The sequence below is a fragment of the Aureococcus anophagefferens genome, assembly GCF_000186865.1.
Source record: "Aureococcus anophagefferens unplaced genomic scaffold AURANscaffold_8, whole genome shotgun sequence".
Classification (NCBI taxonomy): Eukaryota; class Pelagophyceae; order Pelagomonadales; family Pelagomonadaceae; genus Aureococcus; species Aureococcus anophagefferens.
The window spans coordinates 1151470-1176971 of NW_008705568.1; the positions used below are offsets into that span (position 1 = coordinate 1151470).

Sequence of the window (25502 nt, forward strand, 5' to 3'; positions counted from 1 at the left end):
GGCTCGTCGTCGCGCTCATGGGGCCCGGCGAGCTCGTGGGCAGCGCCGCGGGCGGCGTCGTCGGCGACGCGCTCGGCCGCCGCGCCGCCCTCGTCGTCGCGGCCGCGCTCGTCGTGGTCGGGTCGCTCGCGGCGGCCGCCGCGCCGACGCTGAACGCGCTGCTGGCCGCGCGCGTCGTCTGCGGCGTCGGCGCCGGCGCGTCCTACGTCGCGCAGCTCGCCTGGGCGTCGGAGCTCGCGCCGAAGCACCGCGTCGGCGGCCTGACGACGGTCTTCGAGCTGAGCATCAGTCTGGGCTACGTCGCGACGTTCGCGGCGTTCGCGGCGGAGCTCGTGGACTGGCGCGGCCTCTTCGCGCTGCCCGCGGGCCCCGCGGCGTTTCAGCTGCTGCTCGTGGTCTCGAAGGTCGCGCCGGAGAGCCCGCGGTGGCTCGCGACGGCGCGGGGCGAGGACGCGGCGAAGGCGGAACTCGCGAACTGCTACGCGCGCTTCGGCGGCGACGGCGCCGCCGCGCCCGTCGACGACATCGCGTCCCTGCTCAAGGAGGACGCGCTCAGGGACCGGTCGTCGCTGCGGGCGGACCTGCACCGCTGGCGCTGGCCGAGCGGCGTTTTTGTTGGTTTGACGTTCCTCACGTTTTTCTCCGGGGGCTTCAACCTCCGGCTCTACGTCGTCGCGGTCTACCGCGCGGCGGGGCTCGGCGACGCGAGCGCGCGGCGCATGACGCTGGCCCTGGGCCTCGTCAAGTTCGCGACGACGCTGGCGATGATCCTGAAGATCGACGGCCTCGCGCGGCGGCCGCTCCTTTTGGGGTCGCTCGCGGCGACGGTGGTCCTCGCGGCGGCGCTCGCGGCGATCTTCGGGACGGACCCCGACGGCGCGGGGCCCGTGGTCGTCGTCGCGTGCCTGCTCTACACGGCCGCGTTCCAGGTGGGCTTCGGCACGCTGAATTTTTTGCTCCTCGGCGAGGTCTTTCCCCCGCGGCTCAAGGGCCGCCTCGTCGCGCTCCAGCAGCTGCCCGCGGCGGCCTTCAAGTTCGCGTCGCAGTACGCCTTCGCGCTCGCGCTCGCGGAGGACGGCCTCGGGGGGCTCTTCGGCGCTCACGCGGTCGTCGCGGCGCTGGGCCTCGCGTTCAACGCGTTGGCGTTCCCGGAGACGCGGGGCAAGTCGCCGGAGGCGGTCCGCGCGGACTTCGAGGCCATGCCCCTCGCGGCGTGCTGCGGGCGCCGGGCGCCGCCGCCGGGGGACGTCGAGCTCCGGGGCGCGTCCTTCTCCGCGTCCGACGAGGAGGAGGACGACGCCACGCTCCTCGCGGTGGACAACCCCATCCGGGCCGACGCGGGGGAGGAAAGCGCGGCCTAATTTTAATTTTTTACAGCAGCGACCAGGGCGCGTCCCTTCCCCCACATCCCAGCCGCGGCGTCTTCGGCGCGTGGGCCGCGGGGACGTTCTCCTCGTCGCCCGCCGCCGCGACCGCCGGCGCGGGCAGCGCCGCCGCGAGGCGCCGCTCCTCGAGCGCGCACTGCTGCTCGACGCCCGCGCAGATCCAGCGCGTCCGCGCGGCGACGCCAGGCCGGCGGACGGCCTCCTCGCGGTTCGCCGTCGCGCGCCGGTGGAGCCGGCGGACGAGCGCGAGGAGGTCCGGTAGCGTCGCGGCGTCCTCCGCGGCGACGGCCGCGCGGAGCCGGTCGATGACGTCGCGCGCCTCGAGCTCGAGGTCCGCGACGTAGCGCGCGCGCGCGCGGAGGCCGTAGGCGCCGTCGGCGCGCTGGCGCTCGCGCGCGGCGTGCGCCGCCGCGCCCGGGGGCGCGCGGACCGCCGGCGCCGCGCGCTTCGGCGGTTTCGTCGACGCGCGCGCCGGCGGTTTCGTCGACGCGCGCTTCCGCGCCGCGGGTGGGGCGCCGTAGAACGTCGACGCGTCGGGCGCCCTCGGCGCGTAGGAGAGCGGGTCCCGGGCCCAGGCCGCGTCCTCGACGTCGTCCTGGATCGTCGCCAGCTTCCGCTCGCGCCGCCGCCGCTCCGCGGTCTTGGGCGTCGCGGGCGCCGGGACGCGCGGCGCGCTCGTCCGCGGCCGCCGCGACTCGCCGGCGACCCAGCGGTTCCCGCAGTCGAGGCAGAGGAGCGCCGGCGCGTCGGCCGGCGCCGCCGCGGTGACGACGTGCGTCCGCAGCGACGCGCAGCGCGGGCAGCCCGCGGCGACGGCCGCCGGCGGCGGGCCCGGCGCGAGGATCCCGAGCCGCGACCGCGAGAGCAGCTGCGACGCGCGCGCGAGCGCGGGCGACTCCGGCGCCGCCGCCGTCGCCGCGCGCGCCCGCCGGGGCTCCGCGAGCTCCCAGGGCGGCGGCGCCGCGGCGGGCGGGGCCGCCGCCGTCGACGCGCGGGCGCGCGTCGGCGCCGCGCGCGCGCGCGCGGCCGCCGCCGGCTCCGGCGCCTCCTCGGCGGCGTCGTCCTCGAGGGGCGGCGCCGCGGCGAGCGGCGGCGCCGTGGCGGCCTCCTCCTCATCGTAGGCCTCCCCTCGCTCGTCGTAGGCCTCGCCTCCGTCGTCGTCGACCGCGGCCGCCTCCTCCTCGACCGCCTCGGCCGCCGGCGGCGGCGGCCGCGGCGCCTCGATGGGCGCGACGAGCACGTTCGCCTCCGACGCCGACGGCGCGAAGTGGGCCCGCGTCCGCTTGTGCTTCCCCGGCGACCGGGTGACGCCGCGCGCCGCGACGGGCTTCCCCGGCGCCGCGGCGGGCCGCGCGAGGACCGGCGGCGGCTCCGCCTCGTCGGAGTACGAGTCCGTGTCCGCCGGCGGCGGCGGCTCGGCCTCGTCCGACGAGTCCTCCTCGATGCGCGCGAAGACGCTCCTGCGCTGCGCGACGGCGCTGGCGCGCGCGACCGGCGCGGCCTCGCGGAGCGGCGGCGGCTCTTCGCGGAGCGGCGGCGCCGCGCGCGTCGGGGGCGGCGCCGCCTCGTCGGACTCGGACGCCGACGGCTCGTCGTCGTCGGCCTCCAACACTTCGCCGGGCGCGGCGCTGAGCCGCGCCTTGAGCGCGCGCGACTCGCGCTTCGCCGCGCGGCTCTCCTTCTTCGCGGCCGCGAGCTCCGCCGCGTGCTTCGCCAGCGCCGCGTTATGCGCCCGCAGCGCCGCGGCGTGGAGCCGGTCCTTCTGCTTCTGGCGCCAGGCGAGGACGCGGCCCACGAGCTCGATGCCCTCGCGCAATAACTTGGCCGTCTTCTTCTCGTCGCGTTCGCCCTCGACGGCGTCGCCGAAGAAGTGGACGAACTCGTCCACGCTCAAAAACCCGTCGCCGTCGCCGTCGAGCCGCTCGAGCAGGGCCTTGTCGAAGTGGACGGCGGCGAGCTCCGCGCAGGCGAGCTGGCCGTCGGTCTGGATCGCGCGGAAGACCTCTTCCAGCGATTCGCGGAAGAGCTTCGCGGCTTCCTCTTCCTTGTTCAAACCGACCAGGCTCTTCCGCACGCTCTCGGAGAAGCTCGACCGCCGCGGGCTCGCCGAGGGCCGCGGCGACGGGGACCGGTCGCTCGGCGCCCGCGCGCGCGGCGGCGTCGCCGCGCTCTCGCGCTCCGCCGCGCGCGTCGACCCCTCGGCCGCGCCGCGCCGCGTCGCGACGTCGGCGACGTGGGCCAGCGTGCGCATCCAGACGCCGCGCTCCCGGCCCGTCGGGGCGCGCAGGGTCACCGTGACCCACGCGCGGCCCACGCGCGCGTGGAGCCGGAAGTCGCCGTCCGTGTCCGCGACCGCGTCGACGGTCGCGCCCTCGAGGGCGAAGGCGCCCTTGGGCTTGCGCTTGGCGTCGCCGTATTGGAGTACGTAGTTCTCGCCCGCCGCGGGCGCCGCGATCTCGACCCAGAAGAGCCGGCTCTTCCACTGCGGCGCGCGCGAGAAGACGCTCCGCCGCTTCGCCGTCCCCTTTTGCGCCTCGCTGGCGCCGGAGCCGCCGAGCTTCTTGAGCGTGCCGCCGATGCAGTCCAGCTCCGCGAGCCAGGACGCGGCGACGTCGCGCTTCGCGACGACGGGCAGCGCCATGGGGGCTTTACAATGTTATGCGCGGTCCATGCAGATGGTCCATGCGCTAAAAAACTGCTGTACTTGCAGGGCAATAATAATCGGGCTTCCCAAGAGCTCTTTGAGAACGCGCATTCTCGCATTCCCGCCGGCGACGTCGGCGACGCGCCCGAAACTCGCGCCATGAGCGGCGACGTCGTGGCCTCCTACGAGCTCTTCAAGGTGCCGCCGCGCTGGCTCTTTTTGCGCGTGGAGACGCAGCGCGGCGTCGTCGGCTGGGGCGAGCCGAACGTCGAGGGCTTCAGCGACACGGTGCGGACGGCCGTCGAGGAGCTCATGAGGAGCGTCGTCGGCCAGGACCCGAGCCGCATCCAGTACATCTGGCAGAAGCTCTTCCGCCAGAAGTTCTACGGCGGCGGGCCCATCCTCATGAGCGCCATGGCCGGCATCGACCAGGCGCTGTGGGACATCGCGGGCAAAACTTTTGAACGCGCCCGTGTCGCGGCTCCTCGGCGGCGCCGTGCGCGACCGGCTCAAGGTCTACCGCTGGTGCGGCGGCGACGAGAACTCGCCGGAAGAGTCGGCGGCCGAGGCGACGCGGGTCCTCGCGACGTCGAACTACAAGCAGCTAAAGATGAACGCGTGCTCCCGCATGGAGTACGTCGACACGGAGGGCGCCGTCGCCGCCGCCGCCGCGCGCTTCAAGGCCGTGCGCGAGGCCGTCGGGCCCGGCGTCGGCGTGGGCTTGGATTTCCACGGCCGCGTGAAGCTGCCCATGGCCAAAAAGCTCATGGAGGCGCTCGCGCCCTACGACCCCCTCTTCTTCGAGGAGGTGCTCGTGCGCGGCCAGAACCCGGCGCTCCACGCGACCGTCGCCCATCACACGTCGGTCCCCCTGGCGACGGGCGAGCGCATGTACACCGTCGAGGAGTTCCGCGATTTGCTGGAGACGCGCGCGGTGAATATTTTGCAGCCGGACTGCAGCCACGCGGGCGGCATCTCGTCGCTCCACACCATCGCGCGCATGGCCGAGGCCTACGAGGTGTCCTTCGCGCCCCACTGCCCCCTGGGGCCCATCGCGCTCGCGGCGTGCCTCCAGGTCGACGCGACGGCCGTCAACTTCTGCTTCCAGGAGACGTCCCTGGGCATCCACTACAACGGCGAGGGCGGCATGGATTTGCTGGATTACGTGGCGAACAAGAAGGCCTTCGACGTCGACGCCGAGGGCTACGTCGCGACGCTCGCGGGGCCGGGGCTGGGGGTGGAAATCGACGAGGCCGCGGTGCGCGCGGCCGCGGTGGCGGGCCACGCCTGGGCGGACCGCGAGTGGACGCTCCCGGACGGCACGCCGACGACGTGGTAAGGCGCTTCGTTTTTACGAGGGGGATCCGGCGCGATCCCGGCGCGATCCACGGCGATCCGCGGCGATATCGATCCGGCGCGGGGATCCGGCGCGACCCCGCGCGCTCGGACGCGATCCTGGCGGTCCGGCGCGACCCGGAGCGATCCCGGGGCGATCAGGGGTGACCCGGAGCGATCCCGGGTCCGGCGCGCGCACCACAGCCGCGCGGGTCATAATGTTCAACGCAGCTTCACACATGATTCAAGTAAGCGGCAGCTCATCGAGATCGTCTACAGCGTGGCAGCCAGCCGCAGACCTCAGGCGCCGCCCACGCATTCCGCGGCTTGACGCCCCTGGTGCTGCGCGATCGATGAATCGTTGCACGGGTACGGTCGATGGCTGCGGGGCCCCGCTCGTGCCGTACGTGACCTTGAGTAGCCTGGGCACGCCGACGAGGCGCCGCGACAAGCGCGTGGCCCGCGTCCGCGACGCGGCGCGGCTGCTCGCGGCGCTGCGCAGCGACGACGCCTGGGAGGCGCGCATCCGCGCGGAGAGCCACGGCGCGCCCGTCAGCCGGCTGCTCTCGGCGCACGCGTGGCGCGGCGCGTTCGCGCCCGCGGAGGTCGCGGCGGTCGTCGCGCTCGCGGGCGCGCACGTGGCGCGGCGCGGCTGGCAGACGACGCGGCACGCGACCCACCCGACGACGGACTTCTCGCTGCACGACGCGCCGCACATCTGGGCGGTCTGCGCGCCGATCGTCGCGGCCGTCGTGCTGCCGGCGCTCCGCGCGGCCTTCTTTGCCGCGGGCGACCCGGGCGCCGGCGCGGGGCTCGAGGTCGACGACCTCTTCTACGTGCGCTACGACGCGGACGCGCCGGGCGCGCAGACCGAGCTCGAGGCGCACCGCGACGCCTCGCTGCTCTCGTTCTCGGTCGCGATGAGCTCGCCCGACGACTTTGTCGGCGGCGGCACGCGCTTCGTCGGGTCGGGCCGCGTGCTCCGGCCCGAGGCCGCCGGCGACCTCGTCGCGCACTCGGGCAAGGTCCTCCACGCCGGCGAGGCGGTCACGGCGGGCGTGCGCGACATCCTCGTCGGCTTCGTCGCGGTGACCGGCGAGGCGGTCAACGTCAACTTCCTCGCCTCGCCGCTCGTCACCGCCGCGCGCGAGCACCCGCGCCTCGACGTCGCCATCGTCAACGGAGCGCTCGTCGCCACCGCCCTCTGAGTCGCCGTCCGACCGTTTCGTCGTCCGATCGCTCGCTCCCGTCGTCCCGGATCGCTCCGATCGCCCGGATCGCGCCCTTCCCCGCCGGATCGTCCCCGCCGCGTCCTTCTCCGCCCGATCGTCGTTTCCCGCCCCGCCCCCCGCCTTCGCAATTACAATGCGAATCAAGTATTAACCAGCGTATCGAACCTGAGGAATTTATATCTTTTATTTCCCTCCCACAGCCTGACCATGAAGGCGGCCTTCGCCCCCGGCGACGAGCACGCGAGACACTTACGCGCCCTCCTCGCGGATCGCGCGCATCTCGTCCGCGAAGGCCGCGGAGACGGCCTGGAGCTCGCGCTGGCCGCCGTCCTTGCGCCGCCGCGCGGCGTCGACGGCCGTTTCGTCGCCGGCGGCGAGGCCGTCGGCCTCGGCCGCCGCGGCGTCGGAGATGGCCGCGAGGATCGGGTTCGACGCCGCGAGCTGGCGCCGGAGGCAGCCGAGCCGCGCGGCCGCGTTCGCCGCCGCCGCCGGCGTGTCCGCGCGCGCGAGCGCGTCCGCCGCGGCGTTGAGCTCGATGGACAGGAAGAGCACGAGGAAGTTGCGGATGCCGAAGCCGCCGCAGCCCGCGCGCGGCGCGTCCCGCTTCGCGCAGACCCTTTGGATGAACTCGAGGAAGGGCGCCTCCTCGCCCGGCGCCCGCCGAAGCACGGGCTGCGTGAAGATCTGGAGCAACACGTCGTCGCCCTGGGCGTCGACGAGCACGTTCGCGCGCACGATGGCGACGTAGCCCGCTTCGTCGAACTCGTCGCCGAGCATGTCTTTCAAGTTGGCGTAGCGGCTCTCGGCGACGGCCGCCGCGACGGCCCCGTCGCCCACCAACATCTCAGCCCGCGCCGCGTCCAACTCCAGGTCCACGAGCCCCGCCGCGTCGACGGCGCCCGCGGCCCGGAGCGCGTCGAGCGCGGCCTCCGCCGCCTCTAAAGACGCGCCGGACCGGCGCGCGAGCGTCGCCGCGTCGGGGAGATCCCCGTAGTAGCTCCGGGGCACGTTGAGGAACGCCAACCCCTCGCCCGTCGCGTCGCGGAGCTCGTTGGCGCGGTCCACGAGCGCCACGAGGTCGTCGACGCGGCTCGCGACGTGCTGCACGCCCTGGCCCATCTGCTCGAGGTACTGCGCGACGTGCCCCGCGGGCGACAGCGCGTTGTTCACGGGCAGGAACACCACGGAGCCGTCGCGCGCCTCGCCGCCGCCGGCGACCGTCGACTCGATGACGGCCTCGCCCGCGGCGACGACGCCCGACGCGAACTCGACCTTCGATTCGTAGCCCAGCGCGTCCCGCAGCGTGTCGAGGAAGCCGCCGCGGTCGTCGACGTTGCTCACCCAGTGGTCGCTGCGCGCCCGGGGCGTCCGGGAGAAGTCCGCCGTTGTGGGTGTGAGGCCCGGCAGGAGCGGCGCGCCGTCGTCCCGTTCGACGAAGCGCAGCACGGTCCCCCGGTCGGGCCCGCCGTCGGCGTCGCGATAGGCGTAGGCCTCGACGACGCGGACGCCCTCGCCGAGGTCGACGACGGCGTCGTCGACCAGCAAATCCCGGTGCGACCGGCGGTACGCGTCGAGCACGGCCGCGCACGACGTCGCGCCGAGGGCCTCGAACGCCAGCACCCCAAAGGACCCGCGGCCCCGCTTCGCGTCGACGGCGGCGCGCCAGCGGTCGAGGCCCGCCCAGGCCGGCGCGGCGCGGTCCGCGTCGTGCGCCGCCGGCGCCGTGACGACGAAGTTCGCGCCCGCGCCGTCCGCCGCGGAGGAGACGAGCACGGACGCGGTGTCGCGCGCCTCGCAGGACGCGGCGACGCGCCACTGGAGCGCGCAAACGAGCTGCCGCACGACGTCGCGGTTGAGGCCGTCGAAGGCGTCGCCCGCCGGCAGCGCCTCGCCGGCGTCGAGGCGCGCGCCGAGGGCCGCGGCCTCGGCTTCCAAACGTTTGTAGTCGGCGACGGGCGCGACTTCGTCGGCGAAGATCTGCACGTGGTCGAAGCGCAGTTCCGCGGCGCGCGGCGCGACGGCGCTGAAGGGCGCGGCGCAGTGCGTGAGCGACCAGGCGACGAGCCACGCAAGAGCTTGAGCTGACCTCATCGTCGAGAGCTTCTGCAACGTCTATGCAACACCACATCAAGTTGCAGTACCACACCCTCAGGCTTAATCACACAAAGGGGTCGTTAGGACGGGACGACGCGGGCCCGGGGCTTGGCGACGCAGGCGCAGAGCCGCGACACGAGCGACGAGCCGACGCCGCGCTCGCGCTCGAGCTTGTGGGCCGCGGACCGGAGCTGGGCCCGGCAGTTGCGCGCGCGCGCGTCGTCGCGGCCGTACTCGCGCTCGAGGATGGCGAGCGCGCGCTGCTCGCGGTGGCGCCGGTGGTCGCCGAGGTGGCCGTAGGCCGTGCCCAGGTTCACCAGGGCGATGGCGACGTCCGGGTGGTGCCGGCCGTAGTGCTTCTCGAAGAGCGTCCTCGCTCGCTCGAAGAAGTCGCGCCGCTTCAGCGGCTCGCCGAGCTTCCCGTAGGCGTGGCCCAGGTCCGTCAACGTCTCCGCGACGGACAGCGTGCAGTCCGCCGCGCCGCCCTTGAGCAGCGCCTCGTAGATGTTCAAAGCGCGTTCCAGGTGGTCGCGCGCGCCCGGCGCGTCGCCCAGATCGCCCACACACACCCCCAAATCGACGAGCACGGACGCGACGCTTCGGTGGTGCAGGCCGTGGCGCCGCTGCTCGTGCTTCAAGGCCTCCTCGAGGTCGTCGCGCCTTTTTTGCAGCGTCTTCAGGCGGTGCTGCTCGTCCTCGCGGTCCCGCAGGTGCCGCTCGCCACGCCGATCCCCGCCGGACGCCGAGAGCAGCTGCGTGCCGATGCCGCGGCCCGGGGAGACGAGGGGCAGCCGCGCCCCGGGCGACCCGTCGACGGGCGGCGGCGGCGCCATGCCCGTCAGGGGCGCCAGCGGCGCGCCGCTCGCGAGGGGCGGCAGCTGCGGCCGCGCGCCCTCGCGGACGACGCGCGCGTCCGGGCTCCGCAGCGACTTCGCGAGGTCCCAGGCCGGGGACCCCGACGCGGGCGGCGGCGGCGCATCCCCCGTGAGCGGCGCGAGGGGCCCCGCGGCGTCCTCGCGCTCCGAGAAGGAAGCGTCGCCCGCGCCCTTGATCGCGTTCGCGCGGTCGATGAGCCTCCGCCGCTTGTCGACGTCGCCGAGGCGGCCGTAGGCGATGCCCAGGTTGTTGAGCGTCGGTGCCACCGCCCGGTGGTCCCGCCCGTACTCGCGGTAGTCGATGGCGAGCGCGCGCTCGAGCAGGTCCCGGCTCTTCGCGGCCTCTCCGAGGTCGCCGTAGCAGTTGCCGAGGTTCGTCAAAGTCACGGCGACCTCGCGGTGGTGCGGCCCGTGCTCGCGCTCCTCGAGCTTGAGCGCTCGTTCCAACAGATCGCGCGCCGTCGGGTAGTCGCCGAGCCGCTGGTAGGCCACCCCCAGCGCGGCGAGTGTCGCCGCGGCCTCGACGGAGTTCTTGGAGCGGTAGACGCGCTTCTCGATGCCGTGGGCGCGCTCGATCATGTCCTTGCCGCGCTTCGCATCTCCCAAACAGCCGACGCAGTCCCCTAAACTCACGAGGCACGCCGCCACGTCCAGCGACGTCTTCGGGTCGCCGGACTTCTTTTCGAAGATCGCGAGCGCTCGTTCCTGCAGCTCCTTCTGCCGTCGCCGGTCGCCGAGGTCGCCGTAGCAGTCGCCGAGCGCGACCAGAGTCCGCGCGACCTCCGGGTCGGAGCGGCCCCGGTCCCGCTCCTCCAGCGCCAGCGCGCGCTCCAAGAGCTCCGACGCGCGCGTCGGCAGCCCCAGGTCGACGTAGCACTGGCCGAGGTTGCCCAGGGTCGGCGCGACATCGCCGTGCGTCTTGCCCAACACCCGCTCCTCGATGGCCAGCGCCCGCTCCAGGAGCCCCCGCGCCTTGTGCGCCTCGTCGCGCGACGCGTAGTGCGCGCCCAAGCTGACGAGCGTCGACGCGACTTCCGCGTGCTCCGCGCCGTATTCCCGCTCCTCGATGGCCAGCGCCCGTTCGAGCATGCGCCGCTCGTCGTCGGGCTCGTCGTCGGACTCGGGGCAGTCGTCGATGGCGTCGACGAGGTTCACCAAGATGGGCGCGACCTCGCGCGCGTTCTCGCCCTTTTGAGCCTCGTAGACGTCGAGCGCGCGCTCCAGCAATCGCCGCCGCTTCTCCGCGTCGCCGAGCGCGCCGTAGGTCGACGCGAGGTGCGTCAGCACGGAGGCGACTTCTAAACTCTCGGCGCCGTGGGCGTCCTCGCTGACGCCCAGCGCCCGCTCCAGCGCGTCGCGCCGCGCCGCGTGGTCTCCGGCGCGCAGGTGCAGCGCGCCGACCCGCAAGCTCGCGCGCGCGACCTCGCCGTGGCGCTCGCCCTTCTCCCGCGCGACGGCTTCCAAGGCCGCCTCGCGCACGCGCAGCGACGCGCCGTACTCGGCCATGGCCTCTAAAAGCGACGCGACGGTCTCGAGCTCGACCGCGGTCGACGGCCGCCGGCCGCCGCCCTGGGGCCTCGTTCGCCCGCCGAGCACGGACGCGACGAGGTCGTCGAGGTCCCTGGCCTCCTCCGGCAGGCCGTCGACGAGCCCCTTCTCCTCGGCGAACTGGCGCACGGAACTCCACCAGGCCCGCTGCCGCGCGAGGGCGGCCTCGTCCGACGCGCCGCCGCTGGCCATTGTGTTGTTTTCGCGCTAGGCGCGTCCCATGCGCGGCGCCGCCGCTAGCGCGCCGGGCCCATGGCTCCGGAGCCGCGCGTCCCGCGACGACCCTCGGGACACCGCCGGCAGAGGCTGGCGCCCCTGCTGTGGGACGCCCGGGGCTCTCCCAAGGCGTTGCTTAGCGCAGGGCAGTTGTCAATGCTGTTGACGGAAACATTAGCTCCCAAAAGTGCTTGTGGCAAAACTATGGAGCTTGGCGGCTGACGACCTATTAGATGATGGCCTGCAACTCGAAGCTACGGCTGGCGCGCGCGCTCACATCACGTTGGCCGTCGCGCGCGCTGCGGCGCGGCGCTGCGACGCATGGAGCCGCCACCGACGCCTTCTCGGCGCTGGAGCACGACATGTGGCAGCGCGGCGCGAGCGCCTACGACGCGGGCTTCGGCCCGCTCACGTCGCAGGCCGCGCCGGCGCTCGTCGACGCGGCCCTCGGCGGGCGCGACGCGGCGCGCGCGCGCGTGCTCGACGTCGCGACGGGCCCCGGCTTCGTCGCCGACGACGCCGCGGAACGCGGCTGCGACGTCGTCGCGCTCGACTTTAGCTCGGAGATGCTCGCGCTGGCGGAGCCGCTCGCGCGGAAGCACGCCAGATTAACGCTGCGCCAGGGCGACGCCCAGGCGCTGCCCTTCGCCGACGAGACCTTCGACGCCGTCGTCGTCGCCTTCGGGCTGCTGCATTTGCCGCGGCCCGCGGACTGCCTCCGCGAGGCGTTCCGCGTGCTGCGGCCCGGCGGACGGCTGAGCTTCTCGGTCTGGGACGCGCCGCGGGCGGGCGAGGGCTTCGACGTCGTCCTCTCGGCGCTCGCGGCCCACGGCGACCCGAACGTCGCAGCTCCCGGGCGGCGACGGCGTGCTGCCCTTCTTCCACTTCGCGGACGAGCGCAGCGCGGCGGAGGCCCTCGCGGACGCGGGCTTCGAGGCGCCCGAGTCGTCGCGGCTGCCGCTCGTCGCGCGGCTCAACGCGGCCGACGACCTCTACGACATGTTCGCGACGGGCACCGCGCGGACGCGCGCGATCCTCGAGCGCCAGACGGAGCGCCAGCGGGCCGCGATCCGGGCGGCCGTCGCGGCCGGCATCCGAGCGCACGCGGCCGACGGCGGCTACGACGTGCCCATGCCCGCGGTCCGCGTCGCCGCCCGGCGAAGCCCGGACCGCGACGCCGCGGCAACCGCGCGCGGCGCGTCCAGGGCAATCCGAATTAGTCCGCCTGTGCGTCGGCGTACTTCTTCAGCCCCGCGACGAACTCGGAGTGCTGCATGCCGCGCGGCGTCCGCTGCGTGACGACGCCCGGGCAGTTCTGGGCGACGATGCGGCAGTGGTCGGACCAGTTGCTGTCGTCGAAGAAGAGCATGCCGTCGTAGTCGACGCCCGTCGCCTCCCGGAGCAGCGGGAAGTGCGTCTTCGACTTGTCGCTCGACAGCGGCGGCGCGCGGCCGATCTTGATGTGGTCCTCGAAGCCCGCGGGCCAGCCCCGGCACAGGACGTCGCGCACGGTGACGCCCGGCACGACCTCCAGGATCGACAGCGCCGCGTGGGCGATGGACGCGGCGAGCGGCGTGTCCGCGGACGACGCGACGGCGAGGCGGCTCGGGTCGTGCGCGCCGTCGTGGCACTCCTGGAGCGCCCGGAGCGCGCCGGGGAAGAGGCGGATCGTCTCGAGGCCGCTCTTGACGCCGACGACGCCCTCGCCGCGCGCGTCGAGGTCGCCGCGGATCGGCGTCGACGGCATGTCGTTGAGCGTGTACATCTCGGGATGCCAGACGCAGTCGTCGAGGTCCAGGACGATGAGCTCCGGCGCCGCGCTGCGAATCGCAGCGCGCCGCGCGAGCGCGCGACGCGCCGGCCGCGCGAAGCCGGCGCAGCGCGCGACGACGTTCAGCGCGACGGCGGCGCGGAGAGCGGTCGACATCGGGTGCTGTCGCATCGTGTGCAGCTATTATCGTGTGCTGAGGCAAATTTGTCAGCGATGCACATCCTCGAAGTACAAGGTGCTTTTTTACACGAACGCAGCCCGCGGAACATCGCTGGGAGCCAATCGCGGCCATTATGCTCGCGGCCTACCACGCGCTGTACGGCGCCGCGCGGGCGCTCTTCGAGAGCGAGCGGAACTTCTGGGTCGTCGCCATCAGCCTCGCCCACGGCGTCACGCTCCTATCGACGTCGGCCTGCTTCCTGGCGCTGGACCGCTTCCCGTCCATGGATAAGTACCGTTTGCAGGACAAGCGCGCGCCCGAGGCCCTCTTCAGGCAGGCCTTCCGCGGCCTCTTCTTCAACTCCGCGGTGACGTACCCCGTGTTCGCTTTGCTGCTCTACCCAATAGCCAAGGGCTTCGTCGCCGTGTCCGGCGCCGCGCCGTCGGCGTCCGAGACCGCCGCGCACCTGCTGGGCTGCATCCTCGTGGAGGACTGCCTCTTCTACTGGATCCACCGCACGCTCCACCACAAGAGCATCTACAAGTACGTCCACAAGACGCACCACGAGTTCAAGCAGAACGTCGCGCCCGCCGCGGAGCACTTCCACCCGGCGGAGGACGTCATGAACGTGATCCCCTTCCTCGCGGGGCCCCTCCTCTTCCGCGTCCACTTCGCCACGCTCCTGCTCTGGGTCGTGGTCCGCGTCCACGAGATCGTCGACGCGCACAGCGGCTACGGCCTGCCGTGGAGCCCCTGGAGCTACACGCGGCCGAGCGAGCGCCACGAGTTCCACCACAGCCACAACCAGGGCTGCTACGGCTCCTTCTTCCCCTTCTGGGACTGGGCCTTCTCCACGGACGCCCAGTTCCGGGCCTTCATGGCCAAGGGCGCGTGGCGGAACCGCGGCGCGGCCGCGCCCGCGAAGGCCCGGCCGACGCCGAACAAGGACGGCAGCCTCCCCACGCCGCGGCGGAACCCGCCCCGCGCCGCGAAGAAGGCCCACTGAGCGAGTCGGAAGTAACTTGAGCTTGTGACGCTACTTAGACGGCTCGCCGGGCGACGCCGCGGCGAAGGCGGCGTGGAGCCGTCCGCAGGCGAGCTTATGCATGCTCCAGTGCTTTCTCTGGCACTCTTTGCTGCAATAGACGGCGAGCTTGCAGCGCGAGCAGCGCGAGAACGAGGTCGTGTCGCCCTCGGTCTTGCCGCAGGCCACCATGCAGCATATCGCCCTGCCGCCCACGGCCGATGCCTTGACGGGCACCGACTTGGAGTTTCCCCGGTTCGCCTCGTCGATCGTGTCCAGGTCGGCGATGATGCGGTGCGTGAGCCCATTGGGCCCCTCGATCGCCAGCTCGATGAGGCGCGCGTCCTCGATCGCGGGCCAGCCGGAGGCGGTCGCGCTCCGTCGACGGGCCGCCCGGACGATTTCGGCGGCGCCGCCGTGCGTCATGAGATCCGCCATCATTTCGAACATTTGCTTTTTGCCCTCGTCCGGCATCCGATGCTCAATATCTCCATAGCTCGCCGTCTCGACGGACGCGATGGCGCTGCGGCAGATCGGGCACTCGTGGAGCCGCGTCGCGCAGCGCTTGCAGACGGCGTGGCCGCAGGGCCGAAATGCACGCATGTCACTGTTTGTCTGCGACTCGAGACAGACCGCACAGTCGTCGGTCCGCATCTCGCTGAGGGTCTCGGGTGCCCAGCGAGTGCCGCCGCAGCGCACGAGCGCGACGCGGAACGCGGCCACGCCTTTGATCGTCGTCGGCGCGAATTCGAGGGGAAATACGCCCTTGCCGATCCCCTGGAAGAGCGCGCGGAGAGCGATGGTCTCAAAGGGCGCGCCGCGATCCCAGGCGCTCGGCGGCGGCACGATCGGCTCGGCGGTGGCGTAGCCCGGCCTGGGAGCCACGCCCTCGATGGTAGTCTTGATCTCCTGGAGGAGGGCCGCGGAGATGGCCTCAAAGGCGCACGCGAGGGGTCCGAGGAGGCCGTGGGCCCACCGGAGCAGCGCCACGGTATGCGCGCCGTTCGTTCGGACGCGCTCGAGCTCGGCCTCCTCCAGCGGCACGCCGCACAACCAGCGGTCCACCGTGCTGCCCGTCGCCGGATCCGCGAGGGCCGCCGCGTCGAGATGAGATGCGTCCCCGGCGAGGCGGACGAGCGCGGCCACCGGCCAGGCGTCGAGGTCGCGGAGCGCGCCGGTCCTCCCAAAGTCCACGAGCTCCGCAAACGACTTCAGAGCGCTGCGGAACGCCGTCAGGATCGGGTGGACGTCGATCGCGAGCACGCGGTCGTTCATGTGGTCCACCCCCTCGCTGCCCGGCGCGTTCTGGTCGATGCCCTCGCAGTCCACGTCCACGTACTGGACCACGGAGCAGTAGTAGGCGCCTCGTTGGACGATGGTCATGCGGTCGAGGCTCGCGCGCATCGCTCGCGCGGCGTCGACGGCGGCCGAGGACCCCGCGAGGTTCGCGCGCCGCGCGAGGATCTGGGCGCGGAACGCGTGGGCTTTCTCCCGACAGCGCGCCAGCGCGAGGTCGCCGCGGTCGGCGCCGTCCAGCCGCTCGACGATGGTCGTCCAGGTCGCGCCGGCGGCCTCGGCGACGGGCTCGAGGAGGCTTCGGACGGCCGGGCCGGCCGGAAATACGTAGGGCGCGAAGAGGTGCGCGCTCACGACGTGGTCCACGCCGCGGTAGTTCGCAGCGAGCCTCCGCTTCGCGCGCTTCGCAACGTCCGCGGCGCCGATCTCCAGGGCGTAGAGGTACTCGGCGGTCGTCTTCGCGACGGCGGCGACGTCGTCGCGGACGACGAAGGGCGCGAGGCTAAACTGCGCGTTCAGCAGCGACATGAGAGCGAGCTTCCCCACGGCCATCGCGCGGTCCTCGGCAGAATTCCCTGCGGTATCCTTCATCCTGTCGACGGCCGCTTGGACCCTCGCGTCGAGCGGCCGGCCGGCGAGGAACGGCGTCACGACGCGATCCCGCACCGCCGGCAGGATCGCGTGCGCGATCTGCTCAGCGTTCTCGACCGTCGCGAGTTCGCCCGTCGCGAGCGCGTGGTCCTCCTGGCAGACCTTGACGCCGGCGATGCCGACGCTCCCGGTCGCCGGAGACCGAAGCTGTCCGTCGACGACGTGCCGCGGCAGCCCCAGCTCCGTCTCGTACAACATGAGGACGTACCCGCAGACGTGGTTGAAGTTCTGCCCCGGGTCGCGCTGCTTCACGAGCACCTCGAGGACGCGATCCACGTTCAGCCGGGCCGAGCCGGTCTCCCGCGCGGCCGCTCGCATCTGCAGCTCGAGCGATGCCGGAGAAAAGCGATTCTCGAGGAGCGCCCATCGCTGGCGGCGATTCCACGAGCAGAGGAGCGTCACGTCCATCTCATAGTCGTCGGCGGCGGGGCTTGCCATCACGAGAGCAGGAGCCCCACGCGCAGCTCGGCGCGGGCGGCCCCAGACGCAGGATCGCACAGACGCTCCGGCAGCCCAAGAGGGTAAACATCGCGACTTTGAACGCAGGTATCCGACCGGTGCAGCCCCGGCGCTGAGGCTTCGTCCCGCCGGTGCTGCCCTCGCACCAACGCCGCCGGGCGCGGCGCGACGCGCGGAGGCGAAAACGCGGCAACGATGGCGGCGACGTCGCTCCGCGCGCTGCCGGCGCTCGAGTCGCCCTTCGACGCCGAGGACCTGGCCATGAGCCGGAGCACGTCGGCGCTGCCGCGCCCGACAAATGACGGCGCCCCGATCCGCAAGCCCGGCATGCACCCCCGGGGCGGCAAGCGGCGGCCCGGCCCCAGCGGCCCGAAGAAGCTCAAGCCCCTCGTCAAGGCGGAGCCGGGCCACTTCGACCCGCCGCCCGACGCGGACCCGCCGCAGTCGCTCCTGAGGTACGACGCGCCCCTGTTCGTCGGCGTCGACGGCGACGACGAGCTCATCGGGGACATGGGCGTCAAGGAGCGCACCTGCGCGCCGGATTTGGACGACATGGTCAACGCCATGCTGCCGCCGCGCCAGTGGACGCAGCTCACGGGCACGTGGTGCCAGTTCGTTTCCAAGACGCCCGCGACGCGCGACGACCTCGTCGCGCTGAGCAACGAGCTCGACGGGCTCCTCCGGGACCGCCAGGCGCGGCCCAAGGGCATCTGCCCCGTGCGCCAGGCCCTCTTCTCCCAGACCTTCGACGAACTCATCCGCCAGGTCACGCTCGACCAGCCCTTCCTCGGGTTGATGTTGCTGCGGATCCGGGACCAGCAGCGCATGGTCAACGACGCCACGTCCTGGGTCCACCTCGCGGGCGTCGACTTTGGCATGGAGAAGCTCATCGCGGCGGAGCCGGGCATGGAGGAGCTCATCGTGAAGATCGCCGCGTTGGAAGCCGAATCGTCGACGATCGTCGACCACATCATGGAGCTCTACAAGAAGGCCGACGTCGAGGAGAAGCGCGCGGCGGAGCTGCGGGCCATCCAGGAGAAGATCAACCGCGACGAGATCGAGGCGCTCAAGTTCCAGGGCCAGCACCTCGACGGGCTCCTCCGCATGTTCGGCCCGGGGGGCAACAAGCCCACGTAAAAAAAAAAACTCACGAATTATCGAGGTGGCGGATGGCCTTGGCGACGACGTCGTCCATGCGCGCGCGCGACCGGAGCTCGAAGAGCGTGATGCGGCCCGTCGTCAGGCACATCTCCTCGAGCTCGACCTGCTCGCCGGTCTCGTCGTCGAGCGCGACGGCGTTCGGGCCGCGCTCGCAGGACCCGCGGCAGCCGACGGTCTCGACGAACAAATCGTCGCGGCCGCTCGCCTCGACGACCTCGAGCAGCGTGCAGTAGTCGTCGCCCGGCGTCCACGATCCGGACACGCGGCCCTGCTCGAAGCCCTTGCCCGGCACCTTTCGCTTCCTCCATGCCTCGTACTTCTGCGTGCACATGTTCCCGCCGCAGACGCCGAAGGTGAGGGCGAGCGCCGCGGGTGCACCGAGGAGGAGGAGCAGGCGCATCACCGATGAAAAGCGTATGCGACTCTGCGTTGTGCTAATTGTCCTCTACGCTGCGCTGGTTTCTATGCTGCGCTTGTCGGCGCCGCGTTGTGCTTGCGTTCTCTGCGCTGCGCTGGTCACCACAGACAATGGTGCAGCTGCGCCGCCAGCTGCGGGGGCCCAGGTCGTCCAAGGTCGAGCGGCAACAAAGCATCAAGGAAGAAGTTCAATCTACGCGAAAAGGCAGCCCCGGGCCGCCTCCACCGCGTCGAAGATCTGCGCGAAGCAGCCCGCGAACGACGGCCAATGGGCCAGGCCCTGTCGAGCATCGACGGCGCGCGCATGGACTTCCTGGCGCGCGGCGTCGACGACGTCCGCGCGGCCTTCGCGCCGTCGCTGGACCACGCCCTCGACGTCGCCTGGCGGTCCGAGGAGCGGCAGGTCGCCAGCGACGCGCTCCTGGGCTTCGCGTCGAAGGTCAAATTCTTCGCCGCGCTGGAATTCGCCGTGCGGCGCAACGTGTCCCTGGAGGCGCTCCAGCACGCGACCATCGGGCGCCTGTGCCCGGCCGCGTCGGAGATGGTGCTCTCGAGCTTCGGCGGCGCGCCGAGCCTCGCCCTGTGTGGAATTCAAATCTTCAACCCGACTTCAATGTGAGCTTATGCGACAGTTTCGACGCAACTTCTTTGGCTTCGCTTCGAGAACTCGACGGGAGCAATCGATTCGTCCAAAAATCAGCCGAATCGACTTCGATTTGACCGAGCTAGAGAATTCTGAAGTTTGGTCAGGACCACCCAAACCAGTGGTTGAATTCGGCACAGGCCTCGCCTACGTGGAGATGGACGGCCGCCGGACGCTGCTGACGGACTTTGACGCGCGCGGCGACGCCGCGGAGGACGCCGACGCCGCGGCGGCCGCGCTCGAGTTCTTCGTGGAATGCGAGATCGACCACTTCGGCGACGAGAACCACTGCAAGGCCTTCGCGCTCGAGCTCGCCGCGGCCTACGCGCGCGCGCGGCGCCGCGCGGCGGCGCGCGCGGGCCTGGGCGACGACGCGGCGACGCTGCGGCCCATCTCGGCGGCGTCCTACGCGGCGATGGCCTACCCCGCGCCGCGCGAGCCGCCGAAGCCCCAGTTCTGCCGGCCCTGCACGACGCCCGCGCCCCGGAGCGCGAGCGCGGCGTCGCTGCCGCGGACCTGCTCCTCGTCGTCGCTGCCCGCCGACGGCGGCTACGCCGAGGAGAAGCGCGGCGACCCGTAACTTTTTTACAGCCCCCGGTCCTTCTTGAGGGCCTCGACGCAGGACGCCTGGTCCGTGCAGCCGTACTTGGCCATGAGCGCCTCGTTCTTCTCGCGGTTCGACGCGGCCGTGTCGCTCGCCGCCTTCTTCGCGAGCTCCTTCTCGACCTGCCACCGCGGCCGGCCGTTGAGCTCGAGCCCGGGCTTCAGCTTGCCCTCCTCGGGCTTCGCGAAGTACTTTTGCTGCGTGCCCTCGACGGCGCCGGACTGCTTCGCGTCGAAGGAGCCCACGCGGACCTCGGCGTTGCTCTCGAGCAGCTCGAGGACGTCGCCGGCCATGACGCCGGGCGCGGCCTCGTCGTTGATCCGGCCGACGAACTTGAGCGTGTTGCCGCTCGCGTACTCGAGCAGCCACCGCACCGTGCGCTCCTTGCCCTTGACCTCGATGGTGAAGTCGCTGCCGCCCGGGACCACGCTGCCGTCGCCGCGCTTTAACTCAACCTCGCCGTCGCGCTGGAACGTGAGCGTGCCGCCGCCCGACGCCTGGAACTTGTCGGCGACGGCGACGTCCACGGCCCAGGTGCCGACGATCGCCGGCGCGCCGGGCGCCGCGGAGGCCGCCAGCGGCGCCGCGGCGGCGCCGACGGCGCCCTGCAGCAAGACGCGCCGCGTCGGCCGCAGCGCGTCGGCGCCGCACGCCAGTGCAAGAAGAAGGCTCAGGCGCATGGCGTCGGTGCAAGCCGAGTCTCTGCGCTGCCGGCGGTGCAAGCCGTCGAGTCTCCGCGATGCTGGCGGCGTCGGGCAGCGCGTCTGCAACACGTCGAGCCAGTCGGCGGGCGTGCTAGTGAGCCTTCACCTTTGGTTCAATATAAAACGTTGCCTTCGAAATCGGATGACAACAATGGAGGCGGCAGCCCCGCGGCGCACCCGGGCCCTCGCGGCCGTCGCCGGGGCCTGCGTGCTCGGGGCGCTGGCCTTGAGCCGCGTCGCGTCCCAGCCGAAGGACGCCGTCGTCGCGCTCTCCGCGGCGTCCCAGCCCAAGGAGACCGCCGCCGCGCTCTCCGCGGCCTTCGGCGGCGACACGGACGCCGAGGGCTGCTACACCGACGCGGGCTACTCCTGGTGCGCGGCGTCGTCGTCCTGCGTGCGGAGCTGGGAGAGCTCCTGCGACTGGGTGCGGTCGTCGCGCGCCGCGGCCGACGCGACGCTGTCGCTCGTCTTCGCGCTGCCGGTCGGCGACGACCACGTCGCGGCCCTCGAGGCCGAGGTCGCCGCCGTGAGCGACCCGGCGTCGAAACGCTACGGCCGGCACCGGAGCGTCGCGGAGCTCGACGCCTACCGCGCGGACGCGCACCCCTGTGTGGAAATCAAACAGTGAGCTGGGTTATCCCAACCAAACTTCAGAACTCTCTATCTCGGTCAAATCGAAGTCGATTCGGCTGATTTTTGGACGAATCGATTGCTCTTGTCTAGTTCTTGAAGCACGACAGAAGAACTCGCGTCGAAACGGTCGCATATGATCACATTGAAGTCGGGTTGAAGATTTGGAATCCACACAGGCGCACCCGGAGTGGGCGACGCACGCGAGCCGTATTCTATCCTACCTCGACGTCCACGGGAAGCAGTTCGGCGAGGCCGTCGCCTACGGCTCCGCGGACGAGGCCGCGCGCCGCGGCTTCCTGCGCGCCGAGGTGTCCGTCGCGTCGGCGGAGGAGCTCCTCGGCGGCGAGTACTACGAGTTCGCGCGAACAGACGGCCAGACGGCGACGCGGTGCGTCGGCTGCTCTCTACCGGAGAACCTCCGGTCCGCGGCGGCCTTCGTCGAGCCCACGAGCCGCTTCCCGAACCTGCGCCGGAAGTCCGCGCCCGGCGCGCCCCTGGCGACGGACGGCAAGTACGGCGTCACGCCGGGCATCCTGCGCGACGAGTACGGCCTCAGCGGCGCGTACCCGTCCCTCACGAACCGGTCCGAGCACTACGTCGTCGTGACGGCCTTCGACGGCGAGTTCGCGTCGCCGGCGGACGCGCAAAAGTTCTACAGTGACTACGCGCCGGACCTCGCGTCTTCGGGCTACGCGCCGACGATCGAGGGCCCGAACCGCGGGAACCGGCCCGGCGCCGAGGCGAATTTGGACGTCCAGTACGCGTCGGCGGTCTCCGGCGGCGTGCCGCTGGAGGTGTGGTCCTTCGCGGGCATGTCGCCCGACCGGCCCGCGATCAACGAACCCTTCTTGGAGTTCGTGCTCTACATGAACGGCGTCGACCACGCGCCGTCCGTCGTCTCCACGTCCTACGGCGAGGACGAGGGGTCGACGTCCGACGCCTACGCCGTGCGCGTCCAGTACGAGTTCGGGTTGGCGGCGCTGCGGGGCATGTCGCTGATCTTCGCCGCGGGCGACTCGGGCGTCGCGTCCACCTGGGGCTCCTGCGACCACTTCTACGCCCAGTGGCCCGCGGCGTCGCCCTACGTGACGGCCGTCGGCGCGACCGTGGGCTTCGGGGCCAAGACGCAGGTCGCGGACTTCTCCTCCGGCGGCTTCTCGAACCGCTGGGCGCGGCCGGACTACCAGCGCGCGGCGGTGGAGACGTACCTGTCGGACGCGCGCGACGTGCTCGTGCCCTACGTGGCCCACGGGCGCCTGCCCGCGGACCTCTTCAACCGCAGCGGCCGCGCGTTCCCCGACGTCGCCGCCGCGGGCGAGGACTTTGCGATTATTTACGACCGCGAGGCGGTCTACGTGTCGGGGACGTCGTGCTCCGCGCCGACCTTCGCGGGCGTCGTCGCGCTGCTCAACGACGCGCGCCTGAGCGCGGGCAAGCCCAAGCTCGGCTTCCTCAACCCGCTCATCTACAAGTACCGCGCGGCCTTCGACGACGTGCTGCTGGGCAACAACGGCAAGTGCGGCACCGACGGCTTCCGCGCGCTGGAGGGCTGGGACCCGGCGTCGGGCTTCGGCACGCCGGACTACGCGGCGCTCCTCGAGGTCGCCCTGGCCGTCTAAAAGTTCTTTCGTTGCGGTTTGTGCTTGAAGGAGGTGCAGCCCCCTCGTGCTTTCCGACTCCAGCATGGCAGCATACGGGGGCTACGCCGAAGCGGCGATCTACCGCATGATCAAGGATTTAGGAGGCAGCAAGAAGACCAAGGTGAAGCGGCGCATCGAGCCCCCCTACGGCACGCCCATCGTCGCCGACGACGCCTTCTGCGACACCATCAAGGGCGCGTCGACGGTGCTCGACCTGTCGAGCGACGCGTCGGCGGCCCTGGTCTGCGGCTTCCCGACGAAGCTGCCGGGCGTGCGCGAGTGGTACCCGCGCGTGACGACCGTGGACCTCGGCGGGCCCGGCGACGCCGGCCCCGCGTCGCTCGGCGGCGGCGGCGGCTTCGACGCGGCGACGGCGTTCCTGAGCCTCCACTTCATGCCCGAGAAGGACCAGGCGCCGACGATGAAGCTCGTCTTCGACGAGCTCAAGCCCGGGGGCGTCTTCGCCGGCGGCGTCTTCGGCGCCGGGAGCTCCGAGCCCGTGACGGACGCGCTCCGCGCGATCCCGAAGCGCAAGGCCTTCAAGGACTGCTTCCCCGCGGACTTCGACTACGGCGCCTGCGCCACGCGCATGACCCTGTCGTCCGTCGACGCCTGGCGCGCGGCGCTGGCGTCCGCGGGCTTCGTCGACGTCAAGGTCCGCCAGTTCCACGACCTCACCGGCATGCCCAAGCGCGACGACATGGAGGCCTACCTCCGCGACGTCTGGGGCGCCACGGCCAAGCCCCACTTCACGGGCGACGACGACAAGTTCGCCAAGTTCCTCAACGTCGTCGCGTCCGAGGTCAAGGCCGTCCGCGAGCTCACGGAGATCAAGCGGGACCACATCTTCTACGAGACCTTCGCCGCCGTCCCGACGACCTACGTCGAGATCACGGCCAAGAAGCCCGCGGCGTAGGCGGGCGCGGGACCGCGGGGACGTAAGCGCCGCCGGGGAAGCTCGGGACGTAACGCGCGTCGCGGCGACGCGAGTTACAAACGAGCACGGAATTATTTGACTGACATGCGACGTCGGCCGGTGCAGCAGCGCGGACTTGTCTCCGCGCGTGCGCGCCGCGGCGGCCCTCGGCTTCGTGGGAGCTCCCACCGCGGTCGGTTCGTCGGCCGGGTTCCTCCCTCCGGGCCAGCGGCCTAGAGGTTGAACTTGCGCTTGAAGGAGACGGAGGCGCCGGAGGGCTGGCCCCAGGGCATCTTGACGTTCGTCGTCCAGACGCCGCGGGAGCCCGGGTCCTCCCACTGGAGGTTGACGTCCTTGCCCGGCGTCGCCTTGACGTTGAGCTCCGCGTCGCCTCCGAGCGCGCGCGTGTACTCGTAGTCGACGTCGCCCGACTTGAGCGAGAACGAGGGCTTGATGGAGTTCTGGGCGTCGATGGCGTGCTCCACGGTCATGCGCGCGTCGAGCGCGTCGCGGTTCGAGACGTCGTCGGACCGGAGGTTCAGCTCGAGCGTCGTGTCGGCGTTGAGGTTGAGGCGGTTCTTCACGGACGCGACCTTGGTGGAGAGGTCGTAGGCGGGGCTCACCTCGAGGTCGCGGCCCTCGACGTTGAAGGTGCGGCTGAGCTCGACGGTGTTGAGGATCGTCTTCCGCGCGGAATCGAGCGCGGCCTGGACGCGCGTGCCCGAGTTCTCGTAGTCGACGTCGACCTCGGCGGAGTTGGCCGCGACGTTGTAGGTCGCCGTGACCTCGAGGGGGTTGGCGCCCTTGGCCGTCCACTTGGCGAAGAGGGACCGGGGCCGGAACGACGCGAGGTTCTGGTCGTATTCGCCGCCGACGCGGAGCTCGTTGCTCAGCTGCGTCTCGATGGAGCCGCCGAGGTTCACGGCCTCGATGGACGACACGGCCGTGTCCTTGACGTTGACCTGGACGGTGCCGTCGAGGGTGGAAAAGGCGTCTCCAAAGGCGTTCGCGGCGTTTCGAAAGACCTACCCGCGCGGCCGCCGGGGTCGCGGCCGCGGGTGGATGCGGGACGCGGCCTTGCGCGCCGTGAGGTCGCTGTCGTACTTGCCCGCGGACGCGGACCCGAAGAGCATGGCGAGGGCGAGGACGAGCTTCATGGTGCAGCTGCGGGGGATCGCGTGCGCCAGACTTCAAGGGCAGCCCGGGAGCGGCCGTTCGGGATGCGGCTCGGGGCGGCGGTCGCGCGGGGCGGCGGGGAGGCGCGGGGAGGCGCGCGGGGGCTGCGGAGGCGGGGGAAGGCCCGCGCGCGCGCACGTGTGGTGGTAAGTGTACTGTGCGGGTGGTTTGTAGCGCGCTCCGACTGTGTTCCGACTACAAGCTCGCGATCCGATTGAATTCTGAGGTGCTCCATTAGAACGATGCAGCTCCTCAGGTGTCACGTGCGTATTCGGGGCAGCGTTGACGTCGTGCGTTTGTGGTGCCGGGAGCCCTACCGGGGGAGGGTCTCGAACTTGGTACCCATGGTGCCCCCGCCCCGCCACCCCGGGGCGCGCCCGAACCTGGGGATGCCAGGAAAGGGCGGTCCTCGTCTCGTCTCACGATTATGCACACACGATTAGAGAGAGCCGCCGCCGCCGCGCGCTCAGAACGCGAGGTTGAAGAAGATGTTGTGGATGGCGGCGTTGCAGTCGTGGTCGCGGCAGTCGATCTCGACGAGGACGCGGCGGCCCGCGAGGGACCGGGGCACGGCGAGCGTGTGGACGACCTTGTAGACGAGCGTCCACTCGTCGAGGTAGTTGTCGTGCGTCGCGAGCTCAGGCGACCGGCTCCGGAAGCCGTGGGCCGAGATGGACGCGCGGTGCACGTCGACCGTCGTCTCCCCCGGCAGCAGCTCGAGGCTCCTCGCCTCGGGCGGCGCCGCGGAGCTCTCCGCGCGGCCCGGGCCTCGAGGCGTCGCGTCCGCGTGGTACAACCGGAAGACGGGCGCCTCGGAGGAATCCAGGTCGCGCAGCGTGCGGATGTCGCGGTCCTCGCGCATCTCCGGGCTCAGGGTCCAGCGCGAGCTCAGGAGCTCCACGGACACGAGCGCGCCCG

General features: G+C 71.9%; 6 protein-coding genes across 6 annotated transcripts; 4 read left to right on the forward strand and 2 right to left on the reverse strand.

Annotated features, from left to right (window-relative positions):
- Window positions 1-1371: 1371 nt before the first annotated feature.
- AURANDRAFT_63937 (hypothetical protein) lies at window positions 1372-4026 on the reverse strand (the record flags this gene model as incomplete). The annotated part of the gene is made up of 1 exon (XM_009038479.1): window positions 1372-4026. The coding sequence occupies one exon, from the start codon at window positions 4024-4026 to the stop codon at window positions 1372-1374; it is 2655 nt and encodes an 884-aa protein (XP_009036727.1).
- Window positions 4027-4188: 162 nt separating this feature from the next.
- On the forward strand, window positions 4189-6572 carry AURANDRAFT_63938 (hypothetical protein; the record flags this gene model as incomplete). Its single annotated transcript, XM_009038330.1, has 3 exons — window positions 4189-4503; window positions 4544-5364; window positions 5786-6572. The coding sequence occupies 3 exons, from the start codon at window positions 4189-4191 to the stop codon at window positions 6570-6572; spliced, it is 1923 nt and encodes a 640-aa protein (XP_009036578.1).
- A 194-nt stretch (window positions 6573-6766) lies between these two features.
- Window positions 6767-13256, reverse strand: AURANDRAFT_71568 (hypothetical protein; the record flags this gene model as incomplete). Its single annotated transcript, XM_009038478.1, has 3 exons — window positions 6767-8682; window positions 8778-11297; window positions 12571-13256. The coding sequence occupies 3 exons, from the start codon at window positions 13254-13256 to the stop codon at window positions 6846-6848; spliced, it is 5043 nt and encodes a 1680-aa protein (XP_009036726.1).
- A 464-nt stretch (window positions 13257-13720) lies between these two features.
- AURANDRAFT_16490 (hypothetical protein) lies at window positions 13721-14125 on the forward strand (the record flags this gene model as incomplete). Its single annotated transcript, XM_009038331.1, has 1 exon — window positions 13721-14125. A coding segment is annotated over one exon (405 nt), but the record flags the coding sequence as incomplete, so codon positions are not given.
- A 3075-nt stretch (window positions 14126-17200) lies between these two features.
- On the forward strand, window positions 17201-17827 carry AURANDRAFT_25709 (hypothetical protein; the record flags this gene model as incomplete). Its single annotated transcript, XM_009038332.1, has 1 exon — window positions 17201-17827. One exon carries the CDS (start codon window positions 17201-17203, stop codon window positions 17825-17827), a length of 627 nt encoding a protein of 208 aa, XP_009036580.1.
- A 709-nt stretch (window positions 17828-18536) lies between these two features.
- On the forward strand, window positions 18537-23408 carry AURANDRAFT_63942 (hypothetical protein; the record flags this gene model as incomplete). The annotated part of the gene is made up of 6 exons (XM_009038333.1): window positions 18537-18852; window positions 19052-19436; window positions 19503-19890; window positions 20377-20829; window positions 21029-22465; window positions 22587-23408. 6 exons carry the CDS (start codon window positions 18537-18539, stop codon window positions 23406-23408), a joined length of 3801 nt encoding a protein of 1266 aa, XP_009036581.1.
- Window positions 23409-25502: the final 2094 nt, after the last annotated feature.